Source organism: Arvicanthis niloticus, chromosome 25 (genome assembly GCF_011762505.2).
Source record: "Arvicanthis niloticus isolate mArvNil1 chromosome 25, mArvNil1.pat.X, whole genome shotgun sequence".
Classification (NCBI taxonomy): Eukaryota; Metazoa; Chordata; class Mammalia; order Rodentia; family Muridae; genus Arvicanthis; species Arvicanthis niloticus.
The window spans coordinates 12835729-12851570 of NC_133433.1; the positions used below are offsets into that span (position 1 = coordinate 12835729).

General features: G+C 36.1%; 1 protein-coding gene across 1 annotated transcript in view; it reads left to right on the forward strand.

Moving 5' to 3' along the window:
• Nkain3 (sodium/potassium transporting ATPase interacting 3) overlaps positions 1–15842 on the forward strand; it is a 588474-nt gene that overhangs the window by 440145 nt on the left and 132487 nt on the right. The window contains exon 4 of the mRNA XM_076924094.1: positions 2295–2492. Coding sequence (XP_076780209.1) covers positions 2295–2492 — 198 coding nt within the window. The remainder of the gene's footprint in view (positions 1–2294; positions 2493–15842) is intronic.

Below are 15842 nucleotides of genomic sequence, written 5' to 3' on the forward strand. Positions count from 1 at the left end.
AATATTTCATCCAACTGTTATGAAATACGCAATCTCAGCAGGCCTTGGACCAGAGATGGAAGTCGGTTGCACTTGTAAATTCATTTGTCCTGTGACTTATGCTGGGGTTAAACCCACACTGGAAAAGCATTTGGTGTTTACCAGTGCTGTCTTCACATTAGTAGAGTCCCTTCTATGTGCACCAGGGCTTTGGCTAGGCAGTCTTCTCTTTGCAGTTTCTTTGCAAATTCTCCTACTTTGCCAATACTCCTCAGATTGGATCCCCTGAAGTGACTGATATTCCAGCTAAGCGTTAGCACTCCTACATGTGCTAGGGATGCAGCAATACTGTAAGGTAGAGGAGTCATCACACTCTTAAGATCGCCCATATATTAATCACCTTAATGAAGGGATATACATGTGGTCATCAAATTACCCACTATAGCTTGATTGTCCCCAGATTCTATCACAGTAAATGTTAGATAGGTGGATTTAGAGGTGAAGCTACTAGCTAACAGCAGGCACACAGCTCTCAAACTCCAAGGTTATTCTCAATTGATGAAGTCTGCTTCAGATCACCAGTGATGGAGCTGCTTTTCCATATATACTTCCTTCACTTCCTGAGCTGAAATCACAGCTGCCTTCTCATATTTGTGTGTGTGTGTGTGTGTGTGTGTGTGTGTGTGTGTGTGTGTTTTCCTGGTTTGTTATTATCTTCACTGCCTACTCTCTAACTTTTACCCTATGGTTTATAATAGTCAAGTTGGACCTCTCAGGTTTGTGACTATTTATCATTCTCAGGCCCCCAGTGCAACTTAGTTTGAAATAATAGGTTCCATCTCAAAATATTACTAATGGGAGTCCTCTCCAGTGCTGACCAATTTGTTAAAGGCATCACTATCTCACCAAACCTACAATTGGGTTTGAGGCTCATCAGGGGTGTGGCCTTGTCTAAGGCTAGAACTATAAATCTCTTTTCACCAAGGGCTGTCTCTGTTACCTTGTGGGTGAGGACTCATTTCCTGTCCTTTTACACATCTGGAGATGTGTAGCATGTAGTTTCTACTACCATGCTTTAAGCTGTAGGAGGACCTTGCTACCAGCCACTGCCCTGGTTCCCTTAGATCTGTGGATGAAAGATACACATACACATAACTCATTTTAAATCTGCCTTCTGGCTCAGTGTCTGGGCTCTTCTAAGCCTCCCATGGCTAGCATGTTCTTCCTTTTACTCCTTGCTCAACACTCTAAATCTACCTCAACTTAATTGCCCAGTTACCTTCTCCTTGCTTAGCACCCTAAATCTGCCCTCAACTTAGTTGTGTTTCTAATCTTCCATATTCTACCCCAGGCCCAATCAGAGAAAGCAACCAATGGCCATTCTACCTGAGCTCTCTCACGGCTGATACCTCTCTCTCACTTCAAAGCATAGTAAATTTCCTTTCTTCCTCCTGCATCTTCTAGGAACTCCTGAGGGAACCTGAAATGCCTACCTCTTCTGCCCAGCCAAATTCTCAGATTCTAAAAATTGTACATATATTGTAGAGAAAATAATTATTCAGTAAATTATAATAAATATATATTACTACCTACATGAATAGTAAAGGCTATATAGTTAAATATTCATATCAGTGGGTTTCATGTGCTTATATTCTACCAATAAATTATCAAAAATAGTAAAATGAGACAAAACCATGTCTCTACAAAATGTGTGTAAACTATTTTCTTATTACTTCCTCAAATACTTACATAGAATTTACACTGTTCTAAGCAGTATTAAAAATATGGAGATGATTTGAATTTAGGTAGAGATAGCTCTAGTTTATATAAAAATATTGTATCATTTTACATTAGGGATTAGTATATATATTTGGTATTTTCAAAGAATTCTGAACAAAATCTTTACAGAATCCTCAGAGACAGCTGTAGTGTGTGGAACTCTTACACAACATCATCTAGTGTGCAATGAAGCACTCAGCAAATATGACTGTAGTATGATGATGTCAATGATAATATCACAATATGAAATGTAGAAAAGATTGTATGTAAGCAAAATACAAGCCCCCCTGGACTCTCAACGTGTAGCAACCTTACAAGGCTAATGTTATTATTCAAAGGTCTACATCCCTACATTGAATGATTACAACTTAGTAGTACGAACGTGTCCTGTGCATGACATTGCATTTTCCTCTTTTCTTCATTTGAAATTAAAATCATTTCTGCACTTCCACCTATCCTGAACTCTTTCCAATGTCAAAGCCAGAGTATGATATAATGAGATTGTCCCTTTTGTTCTCGTGTCTACTGCCACACAGGACACAGATCTGATGACCTTCAACATCTCTGTACATCGGTCATGGTGGAGAGAACATGGACCTGGCTGTGTCCGGAGAGTGCTACCACCATCCGCCCATGACATGATGGATGACTACACATATGTCTCAGTCACAGGCTGTGTTGTCGATTTCCAGTACCTAGAGGTCATCCACAGTGCTGTACAAATACTGCTATCCGTAAGTCACACTTTTGAATCATTGTCTGATAGTCTCCTTTGTTGACATCTTATATCTTCTATCTGGTAGGTAGTGAATGCTTCAGATAAGCACATCAAAAACATCAACAGTAGAAACAGCAGTAATTGTGAAGTTAGTAATGATGCACAGTAGCTGGTTACCATGAGGGGGGAGTGCATGGGGGGTGGTGTTCTTCACATGTGGATATGTTCCTTAGAATCAAGTAGTTACTATGGTTTCCGACTTGATAGCCAACCTGCACTACGCAGTGAAATACATTATCACCACTTGAAGTGGTCCATTATCCAAGGGACACTCCAAGGTGTGAGACTAATGTAGTCTTTAAGTAGTGTCCTTTAGTTCTAGAATATGCATGGAAACCCTTATATTGTCTAGATAACCATATGTACTTCATGCTGCAAATAATTATTCCTTAAAAAAAATAAGTCTTCCCCAGAAACATTTTAACATATGGTATCAGGTTCCCTAGAGAAACAGAGGGAATGGATTGATTATACCACAAAAAGTGTTATGTACTAGGAATTATGGTAGTTTCCTTCTATGAGGCTCCTACGAACATTCTGACCATTGTGTGGAGTGGAATTATTTAAAATACAGAATATGAAGAACATAAAGTAGTTTATATTATTTCTGAGAAAGTGTCTTACTGTGTTTCTCTGGTTGGCCTCGAACTTTGGATGTTAAATCAGTTTTAAATCAGGCTGGTCTGAATTCAAAGACCTGCCTGCCAGCCTCTGCTTCCCAAGTACTAGGATTAAGAGGTGTGTCACCATGTCCAGCTTAATAACAATGTGTCTTTGAGACCCACTTAGTACCATATATCATCATTACCATATGATTTTATCAATCTTTACTTTTTTCCTTCTGGTCCTTCTTTAATCCTTTTTTCCCAGTCTGGTTTAAATTATAAAAGAACTGTTGAGTGTGGTGGTACTTGCCTTTAATCCAAACACACAGGAGCTAGAGACAGGGGAATCTTTGTCAACTGAAGGTCAACCTAGTCTACAAAATGAGTTTCAGGACAGCCAGAGCTCTGCTATACAAAGGAAACCCTGTCTTGAAAAACCAATAAATAGTTACATAGATGGATAGTTGGATGGATGGATGGATGGATGGATGGATGGATGGATGGATGGATGGATGGATGGATAGGTGGATGGGTGGATGGGTGGATGGGTGGATGGGTGGATGGGTGGATGGGTGGATGGGTGGATGGGTGGATGGGTGGATGGGTGGATGGGTGGATGGGTGGATTGGTGAATAAAGTAACTTGAACCTAAATGCAGACCAAGGTAAAAATATTTCATAAAAGTTGGGCTGCATCATAAAAGTATGCCCAAAGGAAAGTCTAAGTAAATCATATAGGTTGCCACCTAAATGTACTTGTCACTTGTAAATGAATTTCTTAATTTATTTTAGTGACTAGTCAAAGCTGCCAGGATGAATTCATAGCTCTGACTGTATTATGCAGTCCTTAGGAAATAAGCAGATTAGCCATTGCTATTCAAAGTCTTTATGTAATACACTTGAAAGGTAAAATATTTAATATTTTATCTTTTACATCGAAATATAATGATCTCTGATTTGTTTCACAACTATAAGATTATAGTAGGCCATCCTAGTTGACAGGGACTACATGAAGACCTCTAGTAAATTCCTAATTTATACAACATACTAATAATCTGTCATCTACAGATCTTCCTGGATCCTTATACTTGTCTTCCTACTTGTGTCTGTCTATGGATAAGATTTGATTAGGTATAGTAAAATATTAACAATAATAATTTACATTAGATCTTAGCAATCTCAGCATGTTTTCCCCTTTCTTTCAAAAACATACATACAAGAACATAGTATATTTTCACTTACAGGAAGCACTTTATATTTTTTCTAGTTTCTCTGAGTTTTAAAAAACATTGTACTTGTGCTTTGAAAGGTTATTGGTGAAAGTAAAGTAATGAGAACACAGCCACTGCCGTAGTATGATGACAAACCCAATACCTTAGAGACGGGGTAATCAATAGAGTGTGGATACATTGAACAGAAGGATAACTCATGTCCCAGATGGAATGAAGAGGAACAGTAACAGATTTTATCATAACAATGCTCAAAATTATATTCAGTTTAAAATATACAAATGGTTACTTTGTGGAGAAGGCTACTTAATAATTTTAGACAGAAATCAGCAATAGATAAACAAAACTATTGGTAAAATGTGACTACTTTTGTACATATATATTATTGTTGAGGTTGATTTTTATATTTCTTTTTCATAGTTGTATATGGGCACTATTATAATTGTTATGTACTAAAATATGATCATATAAAATTATTTTTGTATCTTATATTGACATCTGTGTGCTGACTGGCTACCATGATGGTGACAATATTTAACACTCAGTCAAGGCTGGGGCAGGCAACAGTTAAGAGAAAAGAGAAAACTCTTTAATATGACACATGGTTTGCAGGCTTAGCTGCACCAAGTGCTATGTCTCTAACTAAGCAATGGATACGAACACCTAAAATAACCTAAGGAAAAGGATCCCTGTCATAGAGTTTCTAGATGGTTGGAGAGGGACTCCAAGGATTTCAGGATAGCTGTTCTCTACTAAATTACAGGGAAGTGTTTGAATGGTCTGCCCAGGGGTACAACTTTGCTGACGAACAATTCTGCATTTAAGATATTGCTTAGAAGTAGAAAAAAAAGGAGTCTCCAGTCAGACCTTTCACAAAAATTACAAAAGTTTGATGGAAATGACAAAATAACAACTAGCAAAGGTGATCGTGGACCAGGTTTTAAATACACACACACACACACACACACACAGAGAGAGAGAGAGAGAAAGAGAGAGAGAGAGAGAGAGAGAGAGAGAGAGAGAGAGAGAGAGAGAGAGAGAGCCACACACATTAGTTTACATGTACTCCTTTCTTTAAAGCAGGACTGGAAGACTGCAAGAGTGCATGGCTGTTTTTCTGTTTGTTTGTTTTGCCTTCATCCAACCTGGCTATATTAAATTGTGAGCAACATGGATGATCAAGATAAAAAAATTGAAATCTGTGGCTGTAGTCCATCTGTGGGATAATCTGTGCTCCTCACAGGCTTGTCTGTCCAGCTTTGATCCACATGTTCATTTTTCAGTTGGAAGATGGTCACCATTGTCAGTGAAAAGAGTCCTATAGAACGGCTTCTGCCCCAATTGTGACCCAGGACCCTCTGCTAGGAAGATAATTGCAAAGCACTAAAAATACAATCACTCTGTTCATTCTCTCTGGAACATGGAAAGAAACTCTAAAACTCACCATATCTATCTCTCTTTGGAACTAATTCTACGCATATTGTCTTGGGTACTCAAGGTCAAAATACTTTCTCTTAGGTCTCATTGATTCTGAGTCTTATGATTTCCATCTTAGAAATGATCTTCATGGTTAGATCTAGGGTCAGAAAACTCTGAGAATAAGTTGTACATCATTCCTGTGTCCTTTGACTTATGTTTATCTTGCCACATCTTAATCCATCGCTGTTCACCACATATATCTAAATTTAGATTAAACTGCATAGAGAAAGGTATCAAATAACCAAAAGCTGTAGAGATAGCCTTTTCTGTCTCAGAATCAATTTCACAGCAACAGTCACAGATGGCTCTGAAGCTAATTCAGTACTATATACTCATAGAGTACAAGGGAAGGACAAAAAGTAAGTAAAGTCTTCATTTTTAAGGCAGTAAGCACAGTTAAAAGTTGGCCTTCCTCCCTCTCCTTCTTGCATTTGCTTGGTACTGCACTAAGTGGTTCATAGTGGTTTTCAGGTATGAACTCAATCCCCTAAATGCCTATTAGATAAATGTTATTATATTCATTCTACATACAAGAGAATGGGAGAAAAGCTCGGGGATTTATCTGGGTTGCATATCTTGTGAGTTAAAGTGAACCTCAAACCCAGATACACAGACTCCAGACTTTATGTTTTCACCCACATCACTGAGCATCCTTATGCCATTGCAAAGGACAGCACTCACTTTCCCAGAAGTCCATTGTTGAGTTGAGTTTTAAGTGCACAGAGGAGTGAGATTGTGTATCTTCTACTGGGTTTGTTAGTTTACTTGGAACCACTCTGATATGAAAACAACAGTAAGAGAACATATATCTGTGTGTCTGAGATTTATAGGGAGGGCCTGAGGAGATGGGTCAACCACTCAAATGCCTGCCACACAACTATACAGCCCTGAGTTTGGATCCTCAGGATTCATGTGCTCAGAGTGGTAGTTCATAGAAAGAGACATCAAATACCAGGAGCTCACTGGCTAGCTACTCTATCCAATGGGCTTAGTGAGACACCAAGTCTCAATAAACAAGTTGGAAAGCAACTAAGGAAGACAAATAACTTCAACCACTGACCTCTACACACTCACTTGCACAAGTAGACATGTTCACACTACTTACATAGACATTACATATATGTACAAGTGCATCCACACCCATTTGTACCCCCATGTACATATACAAACCACATAAGCAGATATTATACACATGTGTATATGTATACCGAGTTGCATATCTGTACATACATACTACATGCACAGACATAACACATGTACACAAATGCATGAACAACCATTTGTCATATATACATATAAGTAGGTAGATAGATAGATAGATCACACATATGTATTAAACTTATTTATTTTATACACAGTGATTCTTGAAGTTCTGCAGTGAATGTTTTAAAATATTTTCTTTTGACCCCCTAGGACACAGAACATTTCCCAACAATTTTTCTTCACATGTTTTTCAAAGTGGAGGATGTCAAAGTCATGAATGCCAAACCTAACAAACACTATTGTTTTAGTTTAAGGTTTTTTTTTTTTCTCTAACTGGGGCTTCCTACATAACCAGTTGAGGAAAATCATAGCCATATCTTACCCCTTCTTAGAACTGTTCTTTTCCCCAGAAAATTTTATGTGAAATGCATGACTTTTGTCTATACCACATATTTAGCCATTTCTGAATGCTGCATAGATATAGAACATACATAAGTCATTACTTACTCCTTACACATCATCCCTGTAATTACACTGTAATTCATCTTTGTGTAAACACTCGAGGAGTTAAAGATTCACTCACCCAATGAATCACATATTATTATATCAAACTACTGGGAGATAAAAATGTGGAAGAAAACTATGGGTTGATCAGTAAAGCTGTTTGTGCTTGTTGTCTAAATAGTGACCTTGGTTTCGGTCATCGATCAATCTGGATTTTTGTGTGTGCAGTAAATACTCTGTGCTTTTATTAATACTCAATGTATATATCACTGAAGTTTGTATTTCAACTACTTTTTAAAAACTAACCAAGATGTGTAATTATCAGCAGTCAATTGGCTTCATACTCATCAACTCATAAAGGAGCCCCCTCTACTCAGTTTTCACAGCTTATGCTGCTTCCCCAATGTATTACTTCTCTGGTTGCTGTGACAATAGGCCTGGGCAAAGCAACATAAGGAAATGTTTTTTTTTTTTTCAGTCTGGCAAAGGTATACAGTTCATGATAATGGCAATACATGCAAGACTTAAGGGGCATAAGGCAGCTGGCCACGGTATGTATGCAGCCAAGATAGATAGAACGAATGCAAGTGCTCAGTTTGCTTTCTCTTTCTATTTGGTCCTGGGCCTAAGCCCACAGAACCAAGTCATCCATATTCAATATGGGACTTCCCTCTTGAGTTAAACCTTCCTCAAAATTTCCTCATATATGCACCTTATGGAATGTCCCCTCAATAGTTCTGAATCCTGTCAAATTAACAATGAGGATTAACAATCACTCTATCTTTAGGCAATCAACTACTTTTTCCATCACTGGACTACTTATAATGGACATTTCTTATAATTTGAAATCACAGCTAATTGTCTTGAACTTGCCTTCTTTCAATTAAAAGTGTTTTCAAAGTTGATAACTTCATTCCCTTTTATGTCTAAATAATATACTATCATATGTTTAATTTCAATTTGTATGCCTCCTAAAGGTATACACAATATTGAGTAAACTTCAGAACCATAATTAACATTTATATGGCATTACCTTCCCACTGATAAAACTCCCAGAGTAATTTCAGCAACTGATCTTTTACCTGTCTATATAGCATCATGTATCATTTTCTAGAAACATCTGATTTATATGTAACAATTCAATGTTCTTACAGAGCTCTCGGTTTTCTGTAAACATACCATTGACATTGTCTAGAATTGTATACAACATCTATGGTTTTAATAATTTAAAGCATGGGAATACTAAAGATCAGATTCATTTTGTATCATATAAGACACATGATGAGATGTTTTCTGCAAGCTAATCAGCTAGCTAGCAGAGCCAACAAAGCTATCATTTCATTTCCAAATAACGAAATTCATTTTTCTAAGCTTCGACATCCATGACTATTCTAGGCATGGTTGTGAGTTTTTATTAATTATTACTGCTCTGTTATTTTAAAATAATTTTCTAGACATGGCTGAATGCAAAACTGAGTTATGTCATTCAGTGAACTTAAATACAGTTTCATCAGAGAAATTCAAAGATTAATTAGAAACCATCTCTGGCTAAAATCCAGTCATGCGGAAAATTTAAAATGTTTTTAGTAATTAATCAAGACAAACGTTGTAGCTATGAGCTCTTAGTGGTATTAGAGGTAAAAATTTAATTTTATTGATATTTTACTTAGGGTAATCTTATGTTATTCAGATGTTGGCAGACTTTTATCTGTGTCTTTTTATGAGAATAATTATTAGGTTGGAAAATAGCTATTTATAATAATGAAATTATTTCTAAAACATTTACTTTCAAACTAACTTTTGTATAAATTTAATAAAGAAAAATTGGCCATTTCACATTTGTCTTCTTTCTAAGTGAGTAGTTTCATTCATTCAAAAACAGTAGTAGCTCCCTGCTTCTACGAAGTTTTATGATAATAGCTTAAAGAGTTGAAAATAAATTAACTTGAATTTGGTTTGTCCTTGCTAAAGTATGTTTTAATCTATTGTAGATCATTAAAGCAGTGAAACTGCCTAAGTGCAGACAAGAAATGAATATTAATTTCTAATAACATAACATTAATTGATTTCATTACCTAATTAGTTAGAAAATTAATCTCTCTTTGCCATTAGAAAGTATAGGAGAAAGAAGCATTCAGAGAAGCTGTGATCTTTTTATCTAAAATGTTTCTTAGACAAGAATAAATGTAAAAAAATTCCACATAGAAAAATACACTATAGGAAAAGATATAAAAATAAGAAATTAGGAAAAAAGTGACCAATCTTAGTTTGAACATTGGCTTAAAGTTGAAAAGAAAGGGTGGCTACCATATGGAAAGTTTAAATACCAAGCTAATAATTGGTTGTGTCCCTGGTATTGTCGTGTACTATCCACATTGAGGAGATTCACTCTCAAGAAAGAATATTAAAGCTTTTAAGAAATCTTACTCTTGAAAAATAGTAGTCACCTAAAACTAAAGCAGAGTGAGGAACTCTTCCAGCTTGGAGGAGACAGAAGCCACAGGGCAGAGGAATAAAACTGTGATCCTAGATTGAAGATAGACCACAATGACACTTTTATTAAAATTTATATAAGAACCAGTAAGTCTGCTCTCAGTCTCTTTTAGAAATGGTTACGAGAGAGAGAGAGAGAGAGAGAGAGAGAGAGAGAGAGAGAGAGAGAGAAGAACAATGGCAGTATAAATGGAAATGTGTACATGGAAGAGAAAACATTAGTGAGGTCCTCCCAATACAAAGAACTTCAGGCAACTAAGGACTGCTGGGACATGGAGAATTAACACCCCGTCTCCCAGGGATGAGCCCTCCCATTGGTTATCCAATACAAAGTATTCATCCCAGAAACCTTATACAGCCAAACAAGAAAAATGTACTCAGCAGATTGTATTTATAATTTTTGCACATATATATATATATATAACTATGTATGTCACAATTATCATGAGAAAGAGAGAGAGAGAGAGAGAGAGAGAGAGAGAGAGAGAGAGAGAGAGAGAGAACATCATTTGAGAGCTTGGAGACACCATGGAGGGAGCTAAAAGAAAGAATAAAAAATGGAACAGTGGTACAATTCTATTTAATTAAAATGTATACAAATCTTAAAGTAGATTAAATAAAATTAAAAAGGAAAATGTAACCTATCTATAGACTGGAGAACAATTATGCCAGTATTAATTTTCTGGTTCTTTTATTATAACTGTAGTTGTCTAAAGAATCAGTTTCATGAATGTATAGGAAATCTTTGTAATATGTTTTCCAAAGTTTTGTAACCCTGAATGTATTACAAAATGAAAGTTTGAGAATATTGATAAATTTGTATTTATTTTATCTTATATATATGTGTATCTTCTAAGCATGTAAATATAACACATGCATATAGTGCCCATGGAGGGGAAAAGCCTGTGTTGAATCCCTTAGAGGATTCTGAAGGTTGTGAGCTGACATGAGTGTTTGGACACCAAATTTAGATGCTCTGCAAAAACAGTCAGGGTTCTTAACCACTGAGCAATCTTTTTATCCCTGAGATTTTTTTTAAATAATTAAAGATCTAAATTTGTAGATAATTTGCTTGAAGAAATGCCTTGACAAACAATAAAATTTTTTGAAGAAATATTAGAAAATAACAGTGGAAACAGAAATCCAAGAGAAGATGCTAGCCATTGCCAAGACTTGTAAATGAATATGCAAAAACTAAAGAAGAAGACAGTGTTTATCTTGCATGCCTAAAAGGGTAGAGGAGATGACATCATGGGTATTGTCAAAGGATTGGGATGACAGAGCAAATGGCAATTGTCTGGATGCATTCCATTCTTGCACTCAGCATCTTTCATGCATATACCACATAAAGCTATTCACTTGCAGGAACAAGCTAATAACTTCTCCCTGATTCCCATCTCTGACTTTTCTTTGCTCTAAATAACTCAGAAAAGGGAAGCAGGCAAAACTACCCAAAAGAATTTACAAGATTATAAATTTGAATTTCTGAGAACACAAACCTAATTTATTCTTTCATATAATTTTAAAATTCGCATTTTCCTTATTAAGATAATTGAAATTCTCCAGTTAAAAGTGGCTTCTGGAGACCTTCAGAAGTTGTAAAATTTTGATACCTTGCTATTATTGGTAAAGACATTGTTACTTATATTCATCTATATACAACTTGTGAAACAATAAATTGTTAATATGAATATTTTTCAAAATTCTATTCTCTTTACTCAATAGTCATGCACATTTTTTTAAATAAATACCAGGTTAAAAAGTAAACTGGCAAGCTTACATCCAGTTAGAGCAACATAAGTTTTTCTGAAATTTTAATTTTTTGTCAGTGTTAATTTTCATGAAAACATATTTGATATAAAGGCTTACTACATGAATTATATAGAATTATTGAGGAATAGGTTGGTATAGAGATCTAAGCACAAAAAGTATTAAGTATTGATGTGTTAAAGTGTATTTTATATTTTTACTTAACATAGACAGAGACCAACTGTAAATCTTTTTTGTGAGACAGTCAAAAGTTGTTGACAAAGTTTAATTAAGTGCCTTGTAGAATTGAGTTTAAGAGACAATTTGGAATCAAGAGTACAGCCCTATAGATAGGACAGAGCCCTTAATAGTGTGTACAAAATATAGCTGGAGAAACATTTTGGATAGAGGCCAAATCAGAACTTGATCACTATTTAGATGAATCAGCAATTGAAGAACTATTCAAATATAGTAAGACCTGAATTCAATGGACAAATACAATTGTTATAACTTTATAGAAAGAGGAAAATGATGAATATGTAATACTTGAAATTAAACACAACTCATTTAAGTTTATGCAATTAAAAACATAACTTAAGAAAGTCATAGTGGTATATTGCAGATAGAGTAAGGCGGATCCCTGTGAGTTCAAGACCAGCTAAGTATATAAAGTAAGTTCCAAGCCAGCCAGTGCTACACAGTGAGACCCTCCTCTGAAAAGAAAAAAAAAGAAGAAGGAAAGAAAAAACAACAGTGTATGTTTTACCAGTTATTAATGCAGTTATACAAAACTGAGATGTTATCTGCACGGATGCAAAGGTAACTTGAAGGGACTTGAACTACACTATGAAAGGGTGACTTTGGTGGGTAAAGAGAGATGTACACAGAGCACCTTACTTTACCAACTTTCTCTTGTTACCCTGTGATGGGGCCCTCTACATGGGTCTGAGCATCCAAGATAATGTAGGATTCTGTTGCCTCATTCTAACATGATGTATGTCTTCATATTGCTTCTAGACTGTTTTAAGAGTATGCTTTTCAGAGTGTCAAAAAGAACACACAGCTGGGACTTAGTCGATGCTATAGAGCAGGTTTAATGATGAGCTTTAGGTTATTTGTTAGTAAACATTTGTATGTATAAGGGAGTTTCTACTGAAATTTGAATTGTTTAATTTATGCTAATAAGGTTATAGTTAAGAAAAACATGTTCTTCAACTTCCCCCAAACAACAAGCCTGAACAAAAACTGCTCAGGTTATTAAAATGGTTTAATCAATTCTCTCTCTTTTTTTGCCATTTTCATTTTTATTTTCTTACATTATATAATTAACATAACTATAATAACAGCAATCTGGATGTATTTAGCAATACTGCCAGTGAGTCATTCAATGAATACTGCTGGAAGAATCACAAAGTATCAAATGGAATGGTCATTTTTTTATTGGATATTTTCTTGATTTACATTTCAAATGTTATCCCCTTCCCTGGTTCCTCCACCCCATAAACCCCCTATCTCATTCCCCCTCCACCTGCTTTTATGAGGGCATTCCCCTACACTGAAGCATCAAGCCTTCACCAGGACCAAAGGCCTCTTCTCCCACTGATGCCTGACAAGGCCATCCTCTGCTACATATTATGGCTGAAGCCATGTGTACTTTTTGGTTTCTGGTTTAGTCCCTGGGAACTCTGGGATACTGGTCTGGTTGGTTGATATTGTTCTTTCTATGGAGTTGCAATACTTTCAGCTGCTTCAGTGCTTTCTCTAACTCCTCCATTGGGGATCACATGATCAGTCCAATGGTTAGCTGCAAGCATCTGCCTCTGTGCTTGTCAGGCTCTGACATAGCCTTTCAGGAGACAGCTATATCAGGCTCCTGACATATGGTATGCACTTACTGATAAGTGGATACTAGCCCAAAAGCTCGGGATTCCCAAGATACAATTCACAGACTACATGAAGTTCAAGAAGAAGGATGCTTTGGACCTTCTTAGAAAGGGGAATAAAATAGTCACAGGAGCAAATAAAAAGACAAAGTGTGGAGCAGAGATTGAAGAAAAGGCCATCCAGAGACTGCCCCACCTGGCGTTTTATTCCATATAGTCACCAAACCCAGACACTATTGTGGATGCCAAGAAGGTTTAATCAATTCTTATCAGAGTAACTCAGGGTAACTTATTTTACTATTAGGCATTTATTTGAGACATGAGTGAACACATTTAATTAGTGATGTTAAGGATATTCCAAAATAAACAAACATTCACAACCTTGGCTAGGTTTTGGGCAAAAATGAGAAGAATGATCAAAATGAAACCAGAGAAGCAGGTATGAAGAAGTGACAGGGCCTGCACATTGTGAAGCAACTATGCCATCTTAGCATGGAGGAGACTTAGTAGAGACTAGTGTGTTCCATGTAGAGGATTGAATGTATACAGTGACCCTGATTCAGAAACCCAAAATCACAAGAGGAAAGGGAAGGGAGAGAGGCAGGGGAAGAACAGGACATGAGGAACTAACTCGGGTTTGGATTTGAATGATGAGATAGAAGGTGCTGGTAGCTACTGAGATGAGAGGTTCTGGGATGTTAATTTATGTAGCTTTCCCTCATAATTAAAAAAATGAAAAATACAAGTTGTTTCTAAAAGTATATTTGGATAATGAGAAACATTGGAAGACATATAAAAATGTCTATATTTAGAAAGCATATCTTCTCATATTGTGAAATCCCACCACTCTGATGGATCAAAATCGTCATTTCTTTTTTATTGGATATTTTATTCATTTACATTTCAGATGTCATCCCCTTTCCCCATTTCCCCTCCCTAGAAAACCCCTATCCCATCCCCCTCCTTTTTTTTTTTGCTTTTATACACAGTGACTTAAAGCATTTAGTGCAGCATTATCCACTCACACCTGACCAAAAGCAAAGTCACCAATAAGAAACTGATTAGTATAAATAGCCTCTATTGAAAATTGATTATGTAAAATTCAAAAAAATGTTTTCAATACAAAAGTATTTCCTAGTTGCAAAGAGAAACAGTAAGTCCTATGGAGAATGAAACCTGAACAAATTAAAATATTGGAATACACAACAACTTTAATTAATGAACTAACCTAATCCAAAGAAACAGAGAGATGTGTTATAAAATTTTGCTCTAGAGGGCTTTCAAGCCAGTAACTGTAATAACGAGAACCAGCATTCTCATTTACTGAATGTATTCTATGTCTGGCATCTTTCTTTGATGTGCTCTCTGGCACACCCTTCAGATCACATAAAGCAGACTTTATTATCTCCAACATATGCATTTATGACAAAGCTAGGACAAATATGTGGCCAGTGGCAGCAGTTGGGAAGGGACAACTCACCTGGTTCTGTCCTATTTCTATGACTATACCACTGATGGTTGGTTCTTTGTTAACATGTGCAACAAAATCTAATTTACCTGACATTACATTAGCGTATTTGCATTAATGCATGTTTTAAAGAGTCAATTTGTAATTTTTGTCTATTTGACACTTTCATGTAAGTCAAAATCCCCATATGAGATTTCCGTGTCCCACATAGATTATTTCAAAGAAAAAATTTAATGTTCCCAAAGTTATTTCCATTGATAAAATTAATCAGAACTCTAGTACTGCTCCTTCTCAAGTCTGTTCACCCAAACCTGCATAACCTTCTTTCATTCAAAGCTTTCTTAAAATATCAAGTTCATAGATCTAGGATGCCAGGACCCAAGACAGGTCTTCTGTTGGGAAGTAAAAGGTCTGCTTTGACTTTTAAGCCTATTAAGATATGTCATTGTAGATGTTGGTTATCTGTGGATAACATCTATCTGAGAAGAACATCGATCTGTAAAAGTGAGGAACACAGAGAGACAGAGGCAGGCAGCCAGAGATTATCCAGACATCCCAAAACAACTCTCTCTCTCTCTCTCTCTCTGGACTTTTTCTCCATCAGAGTCAATAAATACTTTTTCTTGTTTACACTGGTTTGAGGGACAGTTTTTTTTTTTAAATTAAGACTACATTCTCATTGATTTTTTAATGC